Below are 23837 nucleotides of genomic sequence, written 5' to 3' on the forward strand. Positions count from 1 at the left end.
GAAAATTACCTCATAGGTGATTAAAATTAAATAATTATTGCTAATTGTAGGGGCTACGTACGCACGAGGTGACGAGAGTCCGTGCGTAGCTACTATTAATGCTAAAGTCCGGGTAGTTTAGGACTCAAAGCATGAATTACTTATGAATTGTTAGATAAAATTATTAAAGGATGGAAATCTCTTATATATATATATATATATATATATATATATATATATATATTATGGAATTGTTAGATAAAAAAATATTAAAGGATGGAAACCTCATATACTTGATTTTTCTGTTTAAATTAATTAATTTGTTAAGAGAAATTGTTCTTCCTCTTGAATTTATCTTATAATAAATATACTCTCATTCCGGAGGTACATAAGAAAATGTCCTCCTTTCTTGTGGAGCGGGCCGAACGCCTCGGCATGATAGATGCATCTATGGATCGTGCCGCACGTCCCTCGACAGTGTACACGAAACTCTGGATCGGGCCGTACGACCTCGGCAGAAATCGTGCTTAATAATAATAATTACATGATACTTGATAGTTATTCAGCTTGCGAAGCTAATTGATAAATTGGAGGATCTTTGGAATTTAAAGAATTATTATTTCTGCTTGCTAAGGAATTATTGGTTATTCGTGTAAATGAGATTAATTGATAAATTGAAAATTATTTGAATTGAAGGAATTTAGTTAATATATTGAGAATTGTTGCAATCGAAGGAATTTGATTATTTCTGTTGGTTAAATAGATTATTGTAAATTCTATGAATCATGCTGATTTAGATATTCTAGTTTTACTTTTATCATTATTATTGACCCATAGTGAGTGTCAAAGTCGGCCATCTCGTCTCTACCACTTCGAGATTAGACTTGATACTTACTGGGTACACGTTGTATACGTACTCATACTACACTTGCTGCACTTTTTGTGCATGACCTGAGGCAAGTACTAGTGGGGGGCTATCGTCTTACACCCACGTTATCCAGGGGCATAGTGGTGAGCTGCCTTTCTGTGCCGTTCTGCAGCTACTATTGTCTCTCCTTGTATTTTTCATTCTGTCTATTTTTATTTCAGACAGTATTAGAGGTTTTGTATAATCTACTAGATGCTCGTACACTTGTGACACCAGGTCTTGGCACACACATTGGTAGAATTTGGTGTCTTATATTTTTTTTTTGGATTTAAATTTTTATCGATATATGTTTAATTTATTAGTTGGCTTGCCTAGCTATAGTGTTGGGCGCCATCATGACCTATATGTGAAATTGGGTCGTGACATTCTCGGTGGTGTACTTATGTAGTAACTTTTGTTTATTTAAAAAGAATATCAAACTTTCTATTACGAGAAATGTCATGTAGTGTGTATATATATATATATATATATTGGGAAATTAAGATCTAACTGTAATGACTAATAAACTAAGCATGCTATTTTTACCAAGATGCTGTGAGATACACATGAATTGGTTCAGTACGCGCATAAAATTGTTGAATAATTAATAGACAAGTTCGATGATTAAATTATTTATAGACCAGGTTCCTTAAAAGGCACTTACATGTAACTGTATATTATAAGGATTGATTAACCTGAAAAAAATGAAAGTAACTTAAATTACACTGTAAAGTGATTTTTCATTGTCAATTAAGTGTGTATCAAAACTCAAAACATGTGTCTGAAATGTGTATTATTCAAATTGGGGTACCACAAAATTTCCTGTTAGGAAAGACCCAGAAATTACCATGTTTTGAGGTGCAGGGCAATGCATGAGACATTCATGGTGTAATATCTTACGCCATCGAATATGTACACATTTTGTAGTTAGAAAGAGAGTGAGTGACTCCGGAGATTTCGAGATGAATCTATTGTTTTAAGTCAGTGAGTGTAAAATTACACTATTTTAGTTGTTGTAAACATTCTTAATCTATGTTTATTCTAGTCCCCGTCACTTGCACATTTTATTATAGTCGTTATCTTGGATTTTATTCCATATACATCTGCCCTCGCGTGAGAAAAACAAATATAGGAGACATGCAGACAATATGACTTTCATCCAATTAGTAATTTTTATATCATTATTATATTGAGGACATTTTTAAGGAAGAGACAATACTTCAAATATCCATTGGATACATGAAGATTTATTATTTATTATAAGGAATAGATATTTATGAACGACCCGGAATATTATCCATAATTACGGAGAAAGAGGTCAAGAACAAAGTATATGTAAAGCATATGTTAACCACTGGAAATTAATCCCTAAGTTTATGATTTCCTATGTTTTTTTCCCTTTTGGGTTGTATATTAGCAAATGAAGTTATATCTTGGCAGGTGAAGAAGTTGTGATAGCACTAATGAGTGAAGTTGATGAGCTAGCACTACAGGAAATAAGGTTTTTAGTGACAACATTATGCGACGATCTCTTAAGTCGCCACAAAAGCTAATTTGTTTATTATTAGCTTTTGTGCCCACTAACCTCGCCACAAAAACTAAATAAAGTCACAAATAGATTTAGAGCCTGTTTGGAAAACCACCTATGAATTGGATTTGGGTGTAATTACACAGTTTGACATGTTTGTTTGGCCAAGTAATTAATTGGTGAGCATGAAATTGGGTATAATTGGAGGGGTGTAATTACACTCTCCAATTCTCAAGGGGAGGTGAGAATTGGTGATAATTACACTATGTAATTACAAGATTGCTTTTTAGTTTCTTTCCTTTTGTTTTTATTTTAATTTATTTTCTTTTCTTTCTATTTTTTTTAATTTTTTAATTTTATTTTTACCTTTTATTTTTTTTTGAAATTTTAAAATATATTTTTCTTTGTTCATTATTTATCTTTTATTTCTCTATCTTTACTTCTTGTGATTCCATGTAATTGCTTATGTTTTATTTATTATTTATTTTATTATTCTATTTTTTAAAACTACACTTCCTAATATTAGAAATAATGAGTCATTAACAAACTTGACATATAATGAGTGATGCAATTAAAGTGAAATTTCGTTGTTGAATGTGGTTATAAACTTATTATGTTTCCTAATTCTTAAGTTGCAATGGAACTTACTATTATTATGTTGGAATTTGACATACGTTAAACATTTTGTTTTTTTTGGATTTTAAAATTGTGTTATATTCATGGTTTCAATTTACTTGTTTTAATAGTATTGGCTCAAATTGCATGTTGTTCATTTTTTAGTTAGAATTGATAGATTAATTTTGTCAAATATTTGAATAATGTTATGACATTATATTTATAAGTATTAATTTATTTTATCAAACATGAATTCCATGATGTTCTTACAAAACGTATGTTTTTAGTTTTTGTAAGTATCTAAACTAAATATTATTAATTTGAAAAATATAGAAAAATTATTTTCACAATATTAGTTATAAATATATGATTACTAATTAATGTATATTCACGAAAAAATATACATCCTAAATACCAAATATAATATCATTTATACTTATAAAAATTTATAGGCATATATTAACTTTTAAGTATTGAAAATTAATTTATTTTAAAATTTAATATAACTGTGTAATTATATTTGTGCAATCAAATAATAAATTTTATAATTACACTATGACAAATTCAATTACCTTGTGGCTTTCCAAACAGACCCTTAAATAGGTCGCCACAACTAGCAAGACCTATATGACTTTTAGTGGCGACTATAGTGGTCGTCACTCCAACCAGCGACCAATAGGGATTTTAGTGGCGACACACTGCTACATATAGTTACCTGTAGTGGCGACACACTGCTACATATAGTTACCTGTAGTGGCGACTAAGGATCGCCCGTCAAAACAGCGACCAATACTTACTTTTAGTGGCGACAAAATAGTCGCAACAGAACATGGTATGATAGCCGAAAGAATGTAACTTAAAACGACATTTGAAACGGACGATATTTGTTCTACAGTGTGAGTCATGGGAGTTGTTGCATGGGTGGACACTGACCAATGAAGGTTGGAGAAAAACTCTATCAAATTTAGTGAAGTCCTAACGGTATTGCGCGTTTTTGAGCAGAACCCCAAATCAATATTGGTGGAGTAGAAGCGGTTTGCCGATATCATGAACAACCCACGGAAACCCATCAACGGCATATCGCGTTTTTGGGCAAAATCCGAATCAAGGTTCCGTTCCTGGTTTACCGATATAATTGCTCCACCTCTCCCTCGCTTCATCCAACATTATGTTACAGGATACCTACCCATTTTTGGCTTAGTATTTTTTGCTACCTGCCATTCCTTCGATTTACTAGTTTTATATATGCTGCTTTCTCTGCATTCCGATTCTCTTGTCAATTTGTTTATAGCAGGGAGTGGTGGCTTCGTTGAAGAGGCGCTGCCATCTCTCTAATTGTTGGTGATGACGACTGGTCCAAGTGATACTATGCAACTCAACAATCACACCGACCTGGAGGTTGGCTCCTCTCATCTCAATGCCGACGGAGCAGACGATTTCTCTGATCCTTTCGACATTGCCAACACCAAGAATGCGTCTTTTCAGGCTCTTAAACGCTGGAGGGTAGGTCTTTCTAGTGCCTATTCCCTTTTCACTAATATTTATATTCCTGCTATTTCCATGTCAATTATCTTCTTTGATCATCCTATTAAATGTTCAGCTGCTTGATTGACTATATTGAGGTTCTACTCTGTCTATGTTGGACTTCTGTAGGATGTGGTTTCTATTCTTAATGATTAAATTCTGAGTATACCTATGTTAGTGAACTCTTAGGAGCCTTACAAAACAGTATGTCTTAGCTTTTTGCTCAGTAATTTTCATGGTGACTAAGGTATTCTTTTGTTTCAGAATTAGCGACTTTTACGTTTTAAGGAAGTAATCTGTGCTCACACATTAGTATCTCATTCTTCCTGTCTAGAACTTAAGAAATAATATATCAACCTCGCCCTTTATCTTTCTGATTAACCTTTGATCACTGACAGGAAGCGGCACTTGTGCTTAATGCTTCACGGCGGTTTAGGTATACTCTCGACTTGAGAAAAGCTGAAGAGAAAGAACAAAGAAGAAGGATGATCAGAGCACATGCTCAAGTCATAAGAGTAATGATGAAATCCATTTCTACTGTGTCCTGTTGATTCCTTCAATGAATATCTGACTATCGTTTGTTTGCTTTTGTAGGCTGCACTACTTTTTAAGCTTGCTGGACAAAGAGCTATTGGTATTTACTCTGCAAATCCTTTCTACTAATGCTTTATCTTGAATGTCTATGAGAGTAGTGGCTTCCCTTGCATAACACTGGTAAAAATATGTATTCACTGGCATTTGGTTCATTGAAGGTTTTAAATGGAGATTGGAGTTTAGATTTCCAGAAATGCATGCATGACATGAGAAAATATGAACAAGAAGAATATTGATTGATTAATCTATCAGCAACCGTAGTTGTTTTATTTCTTAACTCATTGCTCGGGAACTCTCTGCTCCCTATATATAAATGAAGTGAAATGATCAATCTATTGAGATCATCTACTTGTAAAATTCTTTTTTTTTTCCTAGGTGAATATTCTGTCACATTTGACCTGCTTGGTGCACCGGTGAAGTTAGTGCTTTCATTTTGTCTCACGGTTACGAGATTTGTCTGTCAAGGGATCTATCTTATTGTCACAGAGTTTGCACTCTGTTTTCCCTACTCTTGACCGTTAATTATAAATTCTTGCGTGGCCACGTTCTATTGCAGCTATCATTCACTCTTCTCATGGTGAAGTAAAGAAGAAACAAATGAAAATTTTGCTCCTGTAGATTCTATTGTTTCTCACCTTTGTCCTTTGAAGCACATACAAGGTAGCCAAGCTGCCTAGGCTAGTTTTGAGGTAGACAGATGAAGTGCTTGCAAACGTTTCAAGATCTTAAACATCAAATGAATTTAAGGCCTATAGTTAACTGCAAGCCTCTGTCTTTAACTGTTGGTAGCTTAGATACTAACTTTCCGTATCAGCAACTAACCTTAAAATCTGCCGTTTGCTTTGTTTTTGGTATTTTTATTTTTTGCTAGTGTTGGGTACTGAAGTTTCTCCTCCAGCTCCCACTGGTGACTATGGAATTTCACTTGAACAGCTAGCTTCAGTGACTAGGGATCATAATCTTTCTGCATTACAACAATATGGAGGAGTAAGTTAACTTCAGTTAGTCATAGTGTATCTAATATAAAACCATGCTATTAGAAGGGGTTCATCTCTGTAGGCGTACTGATATTGATGTTGACATTTTCAGGCCAAAGGTTTATCAGAGAAGTTAAAAACAGATCTGGATTCAGGGATTGCGGATGATGATGTTGAATTGTCAAAAAGAAAAAATATGTTTGGGGCAAATACGTATCCCATGAAAAAGGGTCGTAGTTTCTTGGTATTAATTCTATCTGAATTAATCTTTATTGAATTGATTTCTGTAAGGAGAAGTGAGATGTAACCATTATCTTTTTTTCTCTAGCGGTTCGTTTGGGAGGCTTGGCAAGATCTGACCCTCATCATCTTAATTGTATCTGCTGTACTATCGCTGGCACTTGGAATACACACAAAGGTATTTTACTCTTTATATTGAAAGTTTCAGTCATTGCCAAAATAGGTTCATCTTTTTTTTTTTGAGATGGTAACATATTGTATAGTATTATAATAAAATCAGCACATAGGTTGTACTGAAACCATATTTCCAAGTGAGTAGCCAAAAGAAAAAAACTTGGTCCACAGGCCTAACAAGATTCTAGGACATCTAGGATTGAAACAGTATCTTCTGCGTAGATCTGTTTACACCAAAAGCAAAAAAGTAAAACACAATTAAGCTTGATCTTCTGCACATAGTTTCTTCTATCCTCAAAACATCTGGAATTCCTTTCTTTCCAGATTGTCCACCAAATACATGCTGAGATAGTTCTCCATCTATCTCTGTGTCTCTTGCTCCAGTTCCAGCTTCATCCCAACTGAAAAGAACTTCAGTAATCTTACTAGGCATTGTCCAAGCTATGTCCCTGAGATTAATAAAGATCTTCCATAACTGGTCAGTTATCTTGCAATGTAAAAATAAATGGCTAACTGTCTCAACATATGTAAACCTATGAATCTTTCCAATTGCTTGTAGAAGTCAGTCATTCTGGCCACCTCCCAATCATTCAAACTTCTTCTAAAAACAAGTGTCCACCCTTGGGGGACCACATTTCAGCTACTGTGTTGTGTTGATGTTGTGCCACAACATACATATCAGGGTAGAGGTCCTTTAAGCATCCATCTCCTAACCAGTTATCTTTCCAGAAGAAGGTTTTATTGCCAAAATAGGTTCATCTTTTGATGTTAAAAGCTCCACATTCTATTTGTTTTTGTTCTACCCTTTATCTGTTTTAGGGAAATTCCAAATCTCTGAAAATTTCATACTTGTCCACTTAATTTGTATGTTTATAGGCATTTTTCTACTGCATAACACTCCGGTAGTACTTCTCCATTTCAATCATCCAGTTTTAATCCTGTAAGAAACATCTTCATCTATCATTCCATACTCTTGAAAAGACGAGCCTAAATATCTAAAGTGTTTGCATTTTGGCACTGCAATCCCATCTAGTCTCACCCAACTTCGCTCTTCTCATGCTGACTAAACTTACCGTGCATATACTCGGTCTTACTTCTAGTTATTTGTAAAATCCTTTCTCTCTAAGGTGCTTCTCCATAGCTCAAGCTTTCGGTTGACACCTTCACCAGTTTCGTCAATTAGCACAATATCATTAGGAAATAACATACACCATGGGACCTCATCTTGTATTGCGTTGGTTAGCTCATCCATAACTAGGACAAATAAGTAGGGGCTCAATGCAAAACCCTGATATTAAACCTATTGTTAGGGGAATCAGAACACAAACAAGTTTAGAATAGAAAATTATCAGAAGATTTTGTTACTCATAATTTTATGCATGATTATTTATACAGGGCCTGAAAGAAGGATGGTATGATGGTGGAAGCATAGCTTTTGCTGTTCTTCTTGTTATTCTTGTAACAGGTAATTCTTTTCATTATTATTTATCTACTTCTTTTTATCCAAGTGAATGGATTTTATAAGTTATTAAATTCCACTTGTCATTTTTGTAATAGGTAATTCCTTTGCTTATTGTTTGTCTACTTCATTTTATCCAAGTTAATGGATTTTATAGAAGTCATTAAATTCTACAGTGGCTTGGCTGCTTTTTTTGTCAATCTCAGTTTACTGAGTTTATATTAACTATTGGCACAAATAGAAGAACAGCCATTACCATTCAAGAAAACCATGAAACTCTACAGAATCAGAAAAAAAGATATTAACCTCTCATAATTTTGCTTAAACTGATAAAAGTCCTAGATGCAGCTTAATTTTCTACTGTATAATTCGTCTTCTCTTTTATTCATGTGTTTAGCTTGGTCAAACCATACCATTCGTGTTGCAGATTTTGGATCATATTTAGTTGATATTTTGGTTGCTAAAAGAACAATTTCTTTCTTCTGATTAGCTACTGGTAGCTTTAACTCTCCACAGAACAAGTTGCATTCTTTAATGCATTTTCCTTCCTATCAAATAAATTGATTGTTCTCTCTCTTTATTATGAAAAAGGTGCTCTTGATGTTCATCAAGAGCTATATCAACTTCTTCGCTGATTTGTTTTAAGTTTAATTATGTTTACTAGTACTTCTTTTTCTTTGAAGCGGTCTTCTTCTTTTCTTTCCTGCTAAAACAAAGACGTTAGCTCTTGCTATTCTGAGTTTTAGTTTCTGGGATGAGATGTATTCCTGCGAGTATTGCAATGGAACAATTCAATGAGTTGGAATCTTGCTAGTGGGTCATCGTAATACAGCGTTCTTTCCTTTTTGCTTTGAAGGAGAGCTCAATTTCTATGGTTCTCCTCGATGCATGTTTCTTTCAACTGATTAACTTGTATAGACAATTAGAGTGGTTTCGCTTGTTCCTATCTTGTTTTTGTGATTTGTTTGTATATTTCGGGATTGTGGTGTAGTTCACTTATCGATTGATTGATTTGTTTTGTAAATTGTCATTTAGCAACAAGTGACTACAGACAGTCCCTGCGATTTCAGAACTTAAATGAAGAAAAGCGAAATATCCAAGTAGAGGTAATTGTAGTATTGGAATCAAAGACTCATTACAATTATAGTTATTACAATTCTTGTCTTCTAGATGATAAACAAACTACTTGAAAACGATTTATAAAGGTTATAAGAGACAGCAGGAGGGAGAAAATTTCGATATATGAAATTGTTGTTGGTGATGTTGTTCCTCTCAGCATAGGTGATCAGGTAAATGTGGAAGTATAGGTTTTTTCGATCTCTTCTCTGGTCAATTTATGATCAAAGAGCTAAAGCTTTTGTATTCTTCCAGGTTCCTGCAGATGGAGTCTTGATTTCTGGTCATTCGCTGGCAATTGACGAGTCTAGCATGACAGGCGAAAGCAAGATTGTAAGCTGGTTAGACCTTCTTGCATAGTATGTTAGCTCATCAATCCAAATAATCTTAAATATCATATCATTTTTAAAGGTAAACAAAAATCAAAAGGCTCCTTTCTTGATGGCTGGTTGCAAGGTAGCAGATGGTGCTGGAACCATGCTTGTAAGATCATCTTATTTCCTTCTTTGTTTTCTTTTTCTGGTCTCCCCCATCCATTTGACGATTTAGGAGCCAATAGAACCTTCATTAGACCATCAAAGATATTTCCTTTTGGAGCATTTAGACATTTTTCGCACTAACTGAAATCACATATTGCAGAAATTTCTATGAGGACAAGTAGTCCTTTTGGTATAACACCTGTTTTTATCATATTCTGTTCTGATAGTTTGCATCATGATATTGTCTACTTGATGATGACCTAGTAATTGAACTTAGCATATGCTGTATTGGAATTGTCATGGTTTTAAAATACTCTTTTTCAAATTCAACTTCAAATATTCTTTCTTTTTTCAACTTCAACTAAATATTGTCCAAACACCTACTAAATGTTTTGTCTACCCTTATCATCATCTCATTAAGCATAATTTTTTTATTTAGGTAACTGGTGTAGGAATCAATACTGAATGGGGATTGTTGATGGCGAGCATATCAGAGGATACCGGTGAAGAAACTCCGTTGCAGGTTATAGTCAAAATGTGCTTCTCATCATTATTAACTTCTTTACTTGTTTTATCCAGTCTATGTTTAGCTTCCAATGACAATATGGCAGGTGCGCTTGAATGGGGTTGCCACCTTTATTGGCATTGTTGGCCTTGCTGTTGCACTCTTTGTGCTCATTGTTCTTTTGTGCAGGTAAAGGTATTGCTTTCGTTCGAAGCCTTTCTGTATGGTTTGCATGCTAAATATTGCATATGACTTTAAATATTATGTCCCAGGTTCTTCACTGGAAATACCAAAAATCCAGATGGGACTACGCAGTTTGTCCATGGAAAGACCAGTGTTAGTAAATCAATTGATGGAGTTGTACATATCATCACTGCAGCTGTAAGCTCTTGCCCTTTAGGCTTTGTTTTGGTCATGAACTGTAACGTTGTGGAAACCTTTTGTTTCACTGCTCCTAGGTACTGTCATTCAGAAACCTTTTGTTAATATAGCACAAATGTGGACAAGTGTCATGTCCAATGAGGATTACTGACATGGGAGAATTTGAATCTAATAAGATGCTGTCTATGTTAGATTGAACAGATAGTGCTCTACTTTTCATCAACTCTATTATACAATCTAAATCTTACTTAAAACATGTTTATAACCTATCAATGAATGTAGAAGTGGCGTACTGTGTGTCACATATCAATCAACCAACTATGCCTGAATCCTGAATGACCCGAAGTAATTGGGGTCGGCTATATGAGTTCTCTATATCCACTTTTTGTGTATGACATATTGTTAGAAATTAACAGTGCATATAAATTGTATTCTTATCATTCGATAGACTTTTGTCCTTTCTCCTACCTTCTCTAAATGAGGGCCACGGTTTAAAGTTTTGAGATTCTCCAGTAAACTTGCCCTGGATGGACTTGCATTGCACCAAAAAGAGAGTAAGGGAAAGACATGTTCTTAGATTCTCTTTCAAATGGTCTCCCCTTTTTGGACAATATCCTCTTGTACTACATTGTTTGATGGTCAAAAAGTGTGTGGGGAAAAATGATTTAGAGATGATAAAAAATGCTCCAAATTGTGTTCAGCAATCTCTTAGAAGAGCCCACATCTTATTATTATTCGATTTTGTCTTTGCCTCCAATAATGAACGGTTTGATCCTTTGTATAAAATTATTTGTCCATGTTTTGTTGTTTTTGGAAGACAATTAAGTTTCTCACAGATTCAGAACCTACTAATTCTAATTTTGTCTAACTAATGCAACAAGTTCTTCTCAGGTCACAATTGTGGTTGTTGCTGTCCCTGAAGGTCTTCCTTTAGCTGTTACATTGACGTAAGTATCAAATAAAGGTTTCTTACTCAACAGGTTTTACTTAATCTTCTGGTGCCTTATAATTCTCTCTAAATCTTGTGACAGTTTAGCATACTCAATGAAGAAAATGATGGCTGACAAGGCTTTGGTACATACATTGTTACTCCTTTTGCATATCTGTTGATTGTTTAGTTAAATATATCAGAATGTTGATATTATTGTAATCGTGCTTGAAATAGTTACTGTAATTAATGTGCAGGTGCGCAGACTTTCAGCATGTGAAACTATGGGCTCTGCTACAACTATTTGCAGTGATAAAACTGGAACACTAACTCTGAATCAGGTGGCTTTGCAGTTTCATGCTTTTGATCTTCAGACTGACATCTTCAACTACATCTCTACTCTCATTCACAGATTTTTTGACGACTAATATGCTTTCTCTTAGTGCAGATGACAGTGGTTGAAGCCTATATTGGGGAAAAGAAGCTCGATCCACCTGAAGATGGTTCACAGTTACACTCAGCTGTTTCTTCTCTTCTGGACGAGGGCATAACTCAGAATACTTCCGGCAGTGTCTTTGCTTCCAAGGTACTCTGTCTGATTTTCCTTGTCTCTCTAAATTATCTCTTACATATGTACCATGTATTTTGATGGCTCTAGGGTGGCAGGCATTCATGAAAAAGTTTGAGATGAGAAGTCTTAACAGTTTTCTTAGATGACATTTACTCAAAATGCTCTTGAATGTTAGTCCTCATAGATCAACTGTCCTGAAAAAAAGAGCATGCATTGTCTTTCTCATTGCATATTTACAGTAGTATTTGGATCAGCTGTTTTACACCACTTCATCTTTCCACCTTCACCGCAGCCAATTTATCTAATTTTAATTCGTTATCTGATCTGCAGAAATGATTTCTTGTTTACTTTGGCATGCATGTCTAACTACCCTTGTCTCATTCTGTTTTTGACTCAGTTTCCCCTCTTTGTAGGATGGAAAGGGAATAGAGGTTTCAGGATCTCCTACTGAAAAGGCCATTCTTTCATGGGGCGTTAAGGTAATATTAGCAGATTGTCCTTCTATTTAATTCTGTAAATCAACATAATCTGCTTGTTCAACTAATGCACATCTTATGCAGATGGGAATGAAGTTCAAAGTTGTCAGATCACAATCCATAATTCTTCATGTCTCTCCTTTTAATTCTACAAAGAAGAGAGGAGGTGTTGCAGTTAGAGAGCGGGTAATCAACTTATCTGATATTCAAGTGCTTGCAGCTTCATAATCCTGTTAGCTTTGTTAAGGTTTGTTTAATTTTAAATAGATGGAGATAACTTATGTCCATTTAGTGAGGCTTTATTTCTCTACATAATGTAATGGGAGAACTTAGCTTTTCGGTGATACTTTTTCATATACAAGTTAATAATTGAAACCTAAAGACCTTGTGAGGCTCCATGTGTTATGTTAAAATCAACAATCAAGGTCATTGTCTGGAAATAAATGTTTGAGTGATGATCCACAATAACAAGTTATCTCTTCTGAGTCATCATAGGCTAAGTTAATTTATTTACGTCTTAAATCAAAGGATTGTGTTGAAAGTTCCTCAGGCATTGAGAACCGAAAGATCCCTAGAAATGATATATATATGCTCGTGCTAGTGATTTTTTGGGACTAACCTTAGTGATTCCACTGAAAATATCGTCTCTTGTTATTTGTATGATTATCCTGTGAAAAATAAGCAATGTTAGTTTTTGGACTATGACATTGGTACATAAGCGTACATTAAGGGCTTCATAGGATGAGAGCTGGAAGATAGGCTGTGGCCTCTTTGCAAGATCATGCATTCTTTCTTGTTTTTTTTATTGGCTTGCATGATAGTTTCTTATGTTAATGCACACTTTGTGATTTCTTCCAAATCATATATATGGTGTGGATGAACTATTTAAATTATCTGCTCATTTATGAGGTTTTGAATTGTATATTTAACTTCTTCTGTTTCTTCCTTTGCAGAGTGGCTCTCAAGTTCATATGCATTGGAAGGGTGCAGCTGAAATTATACTGGCATCATGTACCCAATACCTTGACTCAAATGGCTGCTTGCAATCCATTGAGAAAGAGAAGGTTAGAAGAAGTTAAGATTAGTTACTAAGAGATAACATTACTAGCTTTGACAAAATGGAGTCTTGTGAACACTTCTGCTGACTTTATGCTCTCCCAAATTTTGGTATTGAAAAACATAAGCAAAATTAGGAATCAAGAAAGGATGCTTTAGTGCAGGCTTCCTCCTTTCATCACTTTTTAGTAAATATGTTGGCTGCAGGATTTTTTCAAAGAAGCGATTGAAGATATGGCAGCAAAGAGTTTGAGGTGTGTTGCCATGGCATACCGAACTTGTAACGTAGATGAGGTTCCAACTGATGAAGAACAGCTGGCACGTTGGGTTCTACCAGAAGATGGCCTTATTTTGCTTGCTATACTTGGTATAAAGGTACATGTTCCGTAAAGTAGTGTAGTTGGGATGTATGTAGTTTCTTGAATATTGTTCTACTCATGTCCTCCTTTCTTGGTAATCTGTAACAAATCCAATACCATATCCTTCAGTTACTTTGTTAATCTTATGTCTACGGCACTACATGTACTCCATCCATCCTACTTTTCTCTGACCTGGCTCGACTGTCGTGGGGTTTGAGAGAAAATGGTTTGAATTTAGTTATTCTGTTTGACAGGTATATGTTAATAATAATTGGAAGTTATCATAAGATTCAATGATGTCACATCCTATTTAAAATAATATAAGTTTGTGCAGTATACGACATGGTACATATTTGTGTAGTATCTAATTTTAAGAGTTGTATTGCAAATTCTCATTTATCTTTCTTTGCCTTTCTACATAGGATCCTTGTCGGCCAGGTGTCAAAGATGCAGTAACACAGTGCAGAGATTCTGGTATTAAGGTAATCTTTTTGTATCTCAAATTTTGGCTGCATATTGATGTAATAATAGCCATGGACCGTATAATCATATGCTAGAACTTTGTCAGAATGAAAACTTTTACTTTGGTCCAAGGTGGTTTCTTTTAATTAATTGAACCTATTTTCAAACATGTTGGACCAGTCAATTATACTAATTTTCGATGTTTATTCTATCAAAGTCTATCTTCCTCTTTACAGGAATTCTTTTGTGAAATAAAGGTCTTGAATGGAATTAAATATTTCAATTATTAGTCACCTTGTATGATGCTATTAGCTCAGTATTTAAATTGTCATGGTCCTGTACGCACAGTTAGCCACATGATTGTAATTTACAATTTGAGGATATCTGGAATGCATTTGTTCTTATAAGAAACAATTTTACAATTTGAGAACCTTTAGGTGCGCATGGTAACTGGAGATAATATTCAAACAGCTAGAGCAATTGCCTTGGAGTGTGGAATTTTAACTTCAAATGCAGAAGTCACTGAATTTGAAGTTATTGAGGGGAAGACCTTCCGTGAGTTCTCTGAAAAGGAGCGAGAACAAGTTGCTAAAAGAATGTCGGTATGTTATCCATGAACTGGGATAATAACTGACTTTTTTCTAATCTATTTGTATCTCCAGTTTTATGTTGGCACATTGATAAAAGTAGAAAGCTGGTTTTTAGGTTATGGGAAGGTCATCTCCAAGTGACAAGCTTTTGCTTGTGCAAACACTACGTAAACTAGGGGAGGTTGTTGCTGTTACTGGAGATGGAACTAACGATGCTCCTGCACTGCATGAGGTCCGATGACTTTCTTATTGCTTTCTGTTTGTTCAATTGTTTAGTTATTTTTTCCTTTTTTGTGTCGTCAGTAGCTGATCCTATATGTACATTTACAAAAAGTGGGTTGATCCTTGATAAAATCTTATAAAGACGCAATCTTTTCTCTTTATAGGTATTATCAAGGGATAATCATATGATGAAGATGATCTTTTCTCTTTCCTCTTCCCTTTTCTCTCTTCCTAATTTCTTCTCTTGCTTATCTCTCAAAGACGTGATATCCCTTCAAAATGTTTCCTTTTTTATTCCTTTTAACATTAGAGAGCAAAAATCCTTTCTGATTTGTAAGTGGTTATTAGTTTTAGCAATCGGCACCTAGGTATTGGTGGGGGCCTAGGCAATGAGAACGGGCACATAAGGGCCCTTGCATTGTTTTGTGCACCTCCAGTAAAATGATTTGGTATTTTCTAGGCATTGGTTTGTCTTTCTCGATTCGGTGGATCTTAGCCTAAATATCATGTTTGACTTGCACAATGACTAAGTTAAGAGTTGTAAACCTAGTTTTTAATTTCACGAATATATTATAAAAGTAGTTTGACGAAATGTGTCAAACCATGTAACTATTTGGGGTTAAGTATATGAGTTACAGTTTCCTATGACAATATTTTGGGTCTGACTAGAAAATATGGATATTCAATCACAGTGGATGTAGTACAATTTGTTTGTAGCTGGTAATGTCTCCAATGAGAGACCACTGTGTTGTGTGCTTCAATAGCCATTTGATAGACCTCAAATAAAATGATTCTCCTGGGTAAGTAAATGTATCATGACTTGATGCTTAGGGCTTAAGGATATGCCGAGGCTCAGGTGCTGTATTTAGTCTGGAATAAGCAGCTTTTTGTGCCTAATTACATTATTCTCTTAGATATATCAGAATTTCTGTGTTTAGCTAATTTCATTGTGTTTCAATATTTAGGCCGACATAGGCCTTTCCATGGGCATCCAAGGAACAGAAGTCGCAAAAGAAAGTTCTGACATCATTATCTTGGATGATAATTTTGCTTCAGTGGTGAAGGTGAGTTGGAGAATCTCTTTCGGTGTTTGTAGAAAATGTTAGATTGCTTTCTAGTGATTAATTGTCTGTGATTATAAGACTCGACTATGTACAATGTCAGGAATGCTTATTAAGTCTTTTCACCGTTAAATACAACACATTTATATGAACTTCAGAATTCTGATGAGAACATCTGTTGGCCTATGGAGGTGGGTTTTGAGGTCAAAAACTCATTAAAGCTCATAGATATGTATTCATGTTCTGTGTTTTATTCAATCTTGGACGGTAATTTTGCTAAACTGTGAAAGTGAATTGGACTAACTTCTAATGCCATAGAAATGTAAAATCTCATTCTGCATCTGTTATGTAGATGTTGGATCCTTAGCCAGTAAGTATTAGAATAGAGTCTGAACTTTCATTAAGCCTCAATCACATAGGATGTGCTTATTAAGCCTTTTCACTGTTAAATCATATTTATCGGAACTTCAGAATTCTGATGAGAACATTTATTTGGACCATGAAGGTGAGGTCGAAAGCACATGAAAACTCAGATGTGTATTCATATTCTATATTTTTTATTTTGATCTTGGAAGGTAATTTTGCTGAATTTGTGAAGGTGACTTTGACTAACTTTATAATGTGGCTACTCAATCTGAGATCATAAATTATTCTGCATCAACCATGTAATGTGGGAATTCTTAACCAGTAGGTATTAGAATATGGTCTGACTTTCATTAATTTTGCAAAATTGTGTAACATGGGCTCATCGAAGTTTTAAAGTCAACATGAAAATCGAAGTTCCACAGAGATTTTGTTAGGAAAGAGGAGTCAGAAAATAAAAACAAGCAGTTCAAGCTTCTTTTTATCTTGTTATTGCATCCCTTTGCCTTTGCGTCGTCAAATTTCCTAGTGGATATTCTTCTTCTTTAACTGACATGTCATCCCTTGAGCCATGTTTATTTGAGAAACATGGAGAAAGCAGCCAAACGCTGAGGAAGAAGATGATGTGTCGTGTTAAGTCTGTGTTGTATCAGCTGGTTTTAGTTTGTCAGAGGCTTAGTGTACTAGCATAGATGAAAAGCTATGGTCCTTGACTTAATTTATCTCAATGTAGGTTGTACGCTGGGGCCGTTCTGTTTATGCAAATATTCAGAAATTCATTCAATTCCAGCTCACTGTTAATGTCGCAGCTCTTGTAATCAATGTTGTGGCAGCAGTTTCTTCTGGTGATGTTCCTCTAAACACAGTGCAGGTCCTCTCTCTCTCTCTCTCTCTCTCTCTCTCTCTCTCTCTCTCTCTCTCTTTCTCTCTCTCTCTCCTGACCTACACAGATGCAGGAACACGCGTCGAAATTATAATTACTGATTACATAGGTATAAATATGTATATGTATGGTGTATATGTGCTGTGTTTTCACTCAGCGAGTAATTAGGTATCTTTCTGCGTTTGCTCAAGGATACTTTTTTGTTTGCAGCTTCTTTGGGTCAATCTAATTATGGATACTCTGGGAGCACTGGCTTTGGCTACTGAACCACCAACTGACCATCTTATGCATAGACCTCCTGTTGGTCGAAGGTCAGTGGGAACTCCATTGGAATTTAATATATTATCTCCTTACATTCATAATATTTTTTATAATTTCGAGTTGTCGCAAAATGAATTATACCAGAGCCTGCTAGATTGAGTTTTTAAATGGTGCATGATAATGATCAGTACATCTATTAATATTTCTGGGAATGTAAGCTTGAAGCATGTTTTTTTCTTCTCCTTTTTCCATTAACTTTTTATGTGTAGTAGATAATGACTCACTGTATTCTATAGTATTGAGAAGAAATTACTGTAATGCTAGATGCATCTTTTTCCATTTCTCATGATGTGTTCTTCGAAGTCTTTCATTGGCGTCTTCCATTGTACGATGGTTCAACTAATTTTGAGGGACATTCCTGGTGTTCTTATGCATCAACATTTTATCTACTTATTTTCCAAAAGGGAATCAAGATGTTGATTTTACTACTAATTGGTTTTTTAGCTTCTCTGTTTGTTTAATGGCAGAACTCCTCACTTGTAGGAGTAAGATTCATCACGGGACAGATATTCTTTATCTAAATGAAACTCACTTGCACCTTCTGTATGTCTCCCAATAGTTCTGATTGTTTTCTAGTTCACGGCTGTGTATATGATTCTTATGGGGGAAAAAAAAGCCAGACGCAGAGTGTTGTTTTGCTTTATTACTGTGTTGCAATAATTTATTCAGGCTATTTACATGTTCTGATACTATCATTTGTGAAACTTAGGGAACCTCTGGTAACAAATATCCTGTGGAGGAACTTGTTTATTCAGGTCTGGCCTTACTAATATAAGACATCATTGTTTCATTTTATCTTGTTATTTTCACCTTAAAGAGGAAACTTTAATAGCACGTCTTTTTTTATTAAAAAATATCATTATTTTTCTTTTCTGCAGGCTCTCTACCAAGTCGGAATCCTTCTTGTTCTCAATTTCCAGGGCAAGAGTATTCTCAGCTTAGAGCATGATGACCCAAAACATGCTAATATGGTGAAGAATACCTTAATTTTCAACACATTTGTTTTCTGCCAAGTAAGTTTTTCCATCTAAATGCAAAGCAGAAGAAGGGTGTGTCTGAGATGTCATTAAAATTTTATTCTCTTATCTGATGAAAAAGGAAAAGTGTGTATGCTGTGTATTTTTTTAAATGGTTATCCCCTCTGTCGATAATCTTCTTTCTTCACTTGTCTTATTCAAGGCTAGATTACACATCAAGCCTCAGACATCTAACTAGTTCAAATACAGATATTCAATGAGTTTAATGCTCGAAAGCCAGATGAAATTAATGTCTTTACTGGCGTGACCAAAAACCCCCTCTTTACTGGGGTTGTGGGAACCACTTTCATTCTTCAGGTGAGAGATCATCAACTATACGCAGATAAAGGTTTCTGATTAGAATTCTTTCATTTTTTTGTTGTCACTGACTATCATATTCCTCCATACAACAGATCATTATCATTGAGTTCCTTGGAAAATTTACATCAACAGTTAGACTCAGTTGGAAACTATGGTTGGTTTCACTTGCCATTGGTATTATCAGGTAGCGTACAACAGGGTTTTGTGGGTTTTTGTTGGTTTGACTAGACATTATCTCACACATCTCAACATCTTTGTTTATTTTCACAGCTGGCCTCTTGCAGCTGCGGGAAAATTGATCCCAGTTCCGAAGACCCCCTTGGCTAAGGTCTTCATCAAGTCGTATCAGCGATGCATTGCAGCTCGTAATGCATAAACAAATTCTTTTGGCTCAGTTGTTGCATGCAGATCTACTGTCCTACTAGATTGTATATATGTATAGTACATACGAGTAGTAATTGATAGTTGCTGAATAGGAAGAAAAAAGAACCCGAAAAACATTGAGATAGACATTATAAACCAATCCTAGAGTATGTTGTTTATAGTACATGACAGATATGTATACTGTCCACTAGGTTGTAGAATAGTTATACAATGTAGGATTTTAATATTTGATAATTCTGAAAAGGAAGAAAAGAGAACCCAAAACAAAGATTGAGATAAATATGTATTTTTTTTTTTATACAGAAGAGTAAGTATAAGTATAAATCTTGTTAATAGCAATTTGTATGGCAGATGTGTCCATAAAAAGCAACCTGAAGGTATGTTGCTTATAGTACATGGTAAATGTGTATAGTAATTTGTGTGTGTATGTATGGCAGATATATATATTTTTTCACAGAACAGGTGTATAATTTGTAAGTCGTGGTCTATGTGTTGCATTGTGCTTTTGCCTGCGTCTGCTTTATGGATCTGAGCCTTCCGCTAAAGCATTTCAATTCGTCAACATTCCTAGTTACAGTGTTGTCTTTGTTCTTACTAGTTGGAGGTGTAAAAGAGTCTTGGTTTTTTCTTTTTCTCCCTTCCCTTGGTAATTTGGTTGGTGTAGCAGTTGTGTTTGCGTTCGCAAATGCTATCAGGAATAGCATTAATCTAGTGCCAACGTGCCCTGGTTAAATCCAGTGCACGTTGTATTACAGGTGTGCTGCGCTACTGGTTTCATGTTTTATACTTTGCTTTAACATTATAAACAAAAGATTTTCATAGAAACGCATAGCATTTATGGATTCGTTTTCCTCAGGAAGAGGAGCTAAATCCATCGGTGACCAAATTTGAAATACGTGCCTCATCTCTGTTCTTCTCTTCATCAAACGTGCAAATTGTTAGTTAAAGTTGACAGCAGCATAATGAAACTAGAAATGCCCAAGATTTTCCATTCAAAATCACTATACTCGTATGAAAATAGCATATGTCCAACAAATCATAAACTTAAACACAATTTGGTTGAGGGTGAAAGGGGGGAGGTGCTTGATCTCTTCCACCAAGACCTCTACAAATGAACCCCAAAAAGGTCTATCTAAATATTGATCACTACAAACTTTTGAAGCAAACCTGTGTCTTCTGTAAACAAAACTCGAAAGAACTGCAGGACAAGAGAGCCCATCTTAATAGTAGTATCATATAAGTGTTTTCACAACGAGCTAGCAGAAGCATGAGTAGGCAAAGTGGTTCCTTTTTGAGACGTAATGAGATATGTAGTCTGTTAAAGAAGCAGAGGAACCAGAAATATCAGCAGGAACAAGTATCTGAGTCTTCCCAGAGGCGATTCTCTTGCCAGCCACATTGGCATAAAAGAGCCCTGAGATGGCTGGTACAAATACATCACTCTGTGAACACATGTGAAAGTCTATAACTTTCTCCAGTTCTGAATTCTCTGTGTCAAGAAATCTTGCCTTTTTGTCTATGGGCATTATGCTTTCCTGCAGGTGCATTTTGAAGCAAATCAAGAGTCGAAACAAAGACTAAACAACAAACATACGTATATAGACTAAACATAAATCTGGCTCACATGAACTGAAGAAACTGTACCTTGGTGTATGTTCTAGGAAAGAGATCCTTTAATGCATCAAGGCTGCTATCCCATCTTGATTGAGTCAGATATATAGTTGTATCTTTGTTGAAACCAAGTTTTCTCAAAAACATAGCTATTTCCTGTGGACCAAAGCAACTCTTTGATCTAGAAGCACTGTTCCCTTGGCAGCTCTTTTTCTCCAATATATCAACCCTTAGATCCACGGCAATAAACTGTCCATTTGACTTCCTACTCAAAGTTCTTAAGCGCTCCACCATAGATTCAACTACTCCATTAACTTGAGGCTGAAGCTCTAAAGTTCCAAACATTCCCAAACATGCAATTGCGTCAATGTTGCTATTGTCTTTCAATTTTTTCATGTTTACTGAAGGAAAATAAGTGGCTAGCCTTATGTTCCCCTTTGATCTGAAAATCGGCTCAATGTTATCAACAATGTATTCTTCAGAAACCCTACTAGGGACCTTCACAACTGCTAGGTTCCTTTTAGATGGCTGGGATTTTGTTACTTTTACCACCCCATTTAGGCTTTTCACAAAGTGCTCAACATCATAGACCTCTTCAAAGTTCCTGAAAGTCACAAAATTATGAGAACTACTACAAAAAAGTTCTTTTGCAGTTAGAACTGTACATTACATGAATCTGTAAAAACATAGCAACTGTACATTATGTGTATATTACATGAACTACACAAGAAGATGGTGTAGATACCAAATTAAATACTGACCTTTTATCACCAGGTTCACTTCCCCTGATGTCTGGGAGAACAAGATTTGCTCGCAGATATCTTGCTATTACCACTGCATCAGCAATCTACAAAATTGCCAGAGAGAGAATACGCAACTAAATTCAGTCTCACTCATCCTGTAAAGATACCTTGTGCTCGATTATTTTTGAAGGGGTGAGGGGTAAGATACCTGAGAGACGTGATATTCAGGACCATTAGTGAGCGAGAAGGTAACAAATCCTTGTGATTCGTCAGCTTCCTCTGTTAGAACACAATCATTTAAGAAAAATATGCTCATCTAAAGTAATAAGATAAGTACTACTTAGTATAGTAGTAGTAAATAAGAGAGAGTGACGTATTAAATCTCTCACCAATAAGTGGTATAGGCAAACAAGGTTTTAGAGAAGGCCCATCTCCATCGATAACCAGGGTTTGCTTTCTGGTACTATGAATTGATGTGTCAGAATCGACCTTGGTAAAGATAAATTACAAAATTAAATCAGAATTGATCAAATTTGTAAATTCTATTAGTAAAGTGAAAAAAGAATGAATTAACTACTAGTGGTAGCATCTATCCACCTTTGTGGAGTGCTCTAAATACAAAGTGATAACCAAGATGCAAGATTTGAAAAAAATAAACAAGAAACAGGGAAGAGTATTGTAGGTAATGACATACACATTTGAAGCAGCTGAATCTTTCAAAATTGGAATCATAAAGCAAGAGAAGTAGGTAGCATGTGCAGGGTGTTTGAGGGAAAACAGGACAGGAGAGGAAGCAAGTGTCAAAATGAAAAGATGGAGCATATTAAAGTGAAAAAGGATGAAGATATATTAAGGAAGGAAATGAAGATAGTTCTTACAGGAAGCTGGGAATCAAAGTGGTCGCGCTTGATCATGTCGCCAAGCATAACGAACATAGTGATAGTAAGAACTCCAGCCAAAACCTGTCTCGGATCCACTCCCATCTTTGATCTTTGATCTGCACCACCAACTCTACTCAACTCTAGTGTGCTGAGTGCCGGACTATACTATTTATTATTACTCCCAATAATAAATGATGGGATTATTATATATATATATATATATATATATATAGAGATGGGAACAAGCAAAGAGCAGAAGCTGGACTGACTAGTAGTAAGTAATATACACACACTACAATGGTACCAATTAGTTGTTATTCTTATTTCTAAATTTGAAAATAATTCAACTTTAAACTCTTTATTTTTATACTTAATAAAAAATTTTATAATCACAAAAATTTTATGGCCCCACAAAACTTTTAATACCACACGTTTCAATTTTTTTTTTTAAAACTCCATACTGAGTCAAACTACCTCATCTAAATTGAAATGGAGGGAGTACTACAGTCAGACCTCTCTATAACAACATCCTTATATAACAACACTTTACTATAAAATCCAAGCTTTTTTATATTATGTTATAATATATGTTCTCTATAACATCACTTCGGTATAACATCTAAAAATATTCGGAACAAACGAGGCTATTATAAAAAAATATTATATTTTTCTTGGTACATGGGGGGTTAGGGCCCAGGGGGAGTTAGGGGGAGAAGTGTGTGTGTGTTGGAGTAAGTTAAAAGTGTGTCAGAGAGGGCGACTGGGTCTCCTCCTATCCCACCGACACTTCTCCTCAATATCGTCGAATGCGTATTGGATTCTCCAAAAGTAGTGTATTTTTGAAGAATCCGTTATAGGTGCGATAATATTTTGGGAAATTCACGCAATATAAATTGTGACAACTTTTAATGCCCCCAAAATTTTAATATAGTGTTTTCTTTACATTTTAACCTTGGATAAGCATAAAAAGCATTTAGATTGATAATAGTAACAACGTCTTCTGTCAAAACCATACTAATTGCTTCAAAATTGTTCTTAAGAGTCAAAGTCGGATTGATTGTATATCACTGAATTTAATATTTTCAATATAAATATAAATAATATGTTAAAA

General features: G+C 35.1%; 2 protein-coding genes across 4 annotated transcripts; one reads left to right on the forward strand and one right to left on the reverse strand.

Moving 5' to 3' along the window:
* The first annotated feature begins 3729 nt into the window (after positions 1-3729).
* LOC107823481 (calcium-transporting ATPase 9, plasma membrane-type) lies at positions 3730-19830 on the forward strand. 3 transcript variants are annotated; one of them, XM_016650122.2, is made up of 34 exons: positions 3730-4138; positions 4324-4532; positions 4952-5068; positions 5148-5187; positions 6019-6134; positions 6237-6368; positions 6453-6542; positions 7934-8003; positions 9033-9103; positions 9203-9286; positions 9369-9446; positions 9525-9596; positions 10032-10115; positions 10204-10286; positions 10370-10478; positions 11370-11425; positions 11510-11552; positions 11664-11747; positions 11855-11992; positions 12391-12456; positions 12538-12639; positions 13407-13517; positions 13717-13884; positions 14291-14350; positions 14768-14932; positions 15036-15152; positions 16108-16206; positions 17300-17437; positions 17660-17760; positions 18480-18525; positions 18649-18783; positions 18997-19104; positions 19200-19291; positions 19378-19830. In XM_016650122.2, the coding sequence occupies exons 2-34, from the start codon at positions 4374-4376 to the stop codon at positions 19481-19483; spliced, it is 3240 nt and encodes a 1079-aa protein (XP_016505608.2). In that variant the 5' UTR covers positions 3730-4138; positions 4324-4373; the 3' UTR covers positions 19484-19830. The 3 variants fall into 3 exon arrangements, with proteins under 3 accessions (XP_016505608.2, XP_075107310.1, XP_016505609.2); XM_016650123.2 differs by having other exon boundaries at positions 3768-4138; positions 4321-4532; XM_075251209.1 differs by lacking the exons at positions 19200-19291; positions 19378-19830 and having other exon boundaries at positions 3732-4138; positions 18950-19089.
* A 624-nt stretch (positions 19831-20454) lies between these two features.
* On the reverse strand, positions 20455-23505 carry LOC107823480 (protein MANNAN SYNTHESIS-RELATED 1-like). The gene is made up of 7 exons (XM_016650121.2): positions 23363-23505; positions 22724-23018; positions 22235-22334; positions 22054-22124; positions 21864-21949; positions 21136-21706; positions 20455-21026 (listed from the first exon to the last, which is right to left on the reverse strand). Exons 2-7 carry the CDS (start codon positions 22826-22828, stop codon positions 20748-20750), a joined length of 1212 nt encoding a protein of 403 aa, XP_016505607.1. The 5' UTR covers positions 22829-23018; positions 23363-23505; the 3' UTR covers positions 20455-20747.
* Positions 23506-23837: the final 332 nt, after the last annotated feature.

Source organism: Nicotiana tabacum, chromosome 4, assembly GCF_000715075.1.
Source record: "Nicotiana tabacum cultivar K326 chromosome 4, ASM71507v2, whole genome shotgun sequence".
NCBI lineage: Eukaryota > Viridiplantae > Streptophyta > Magnoliopsida > Solanales > Solanaceae > Nicotiana > Nicotiana tabacum.

Coding starts and splice junctions, on each gene's coding strand:
- LOC107823480 (XM_016650121.2), bottom strand. CDS start 22,828: ATGGGAGTGGATCCGAGACAGGTTTTGGCTGGAGTTCTTACTATCACT. Junction 22,125..22,234: donor TTTGCCTATACCACTTATTG/GTGAGAGATTTA, acceptor GTGTTCTAACAG/AGGAAGCTGACGAATCACAA. Junction 21,027..21,135: donor TTCCTAGAACATACACCAAG/GTACAGTTTCTT, acceptor ATGCACCTGCAG/GAAAGCATAATGCCCATAGA.
- LOC107823481 (XM_016650122.2), top strand. CDS start 4,374: ATGACGACTGGTCCAAGTGATACTATGCAACTCAACAATCACACCGAC. Junction 5,188..6,018: donor TGCTGGACAAAGAGCTATTG/GTATTTACTCTG, acceptor ATTTTTTGCTAG/TGTTGGGTACTGAAGTTTCT. Junction 12,640..13,406: donor GTGTTGCAGTTAGAGAGCGG/GTAATCAACTTA, acceptor CTTCCTTTGCAG/AGTGGCTCTCAAGTTCATAT.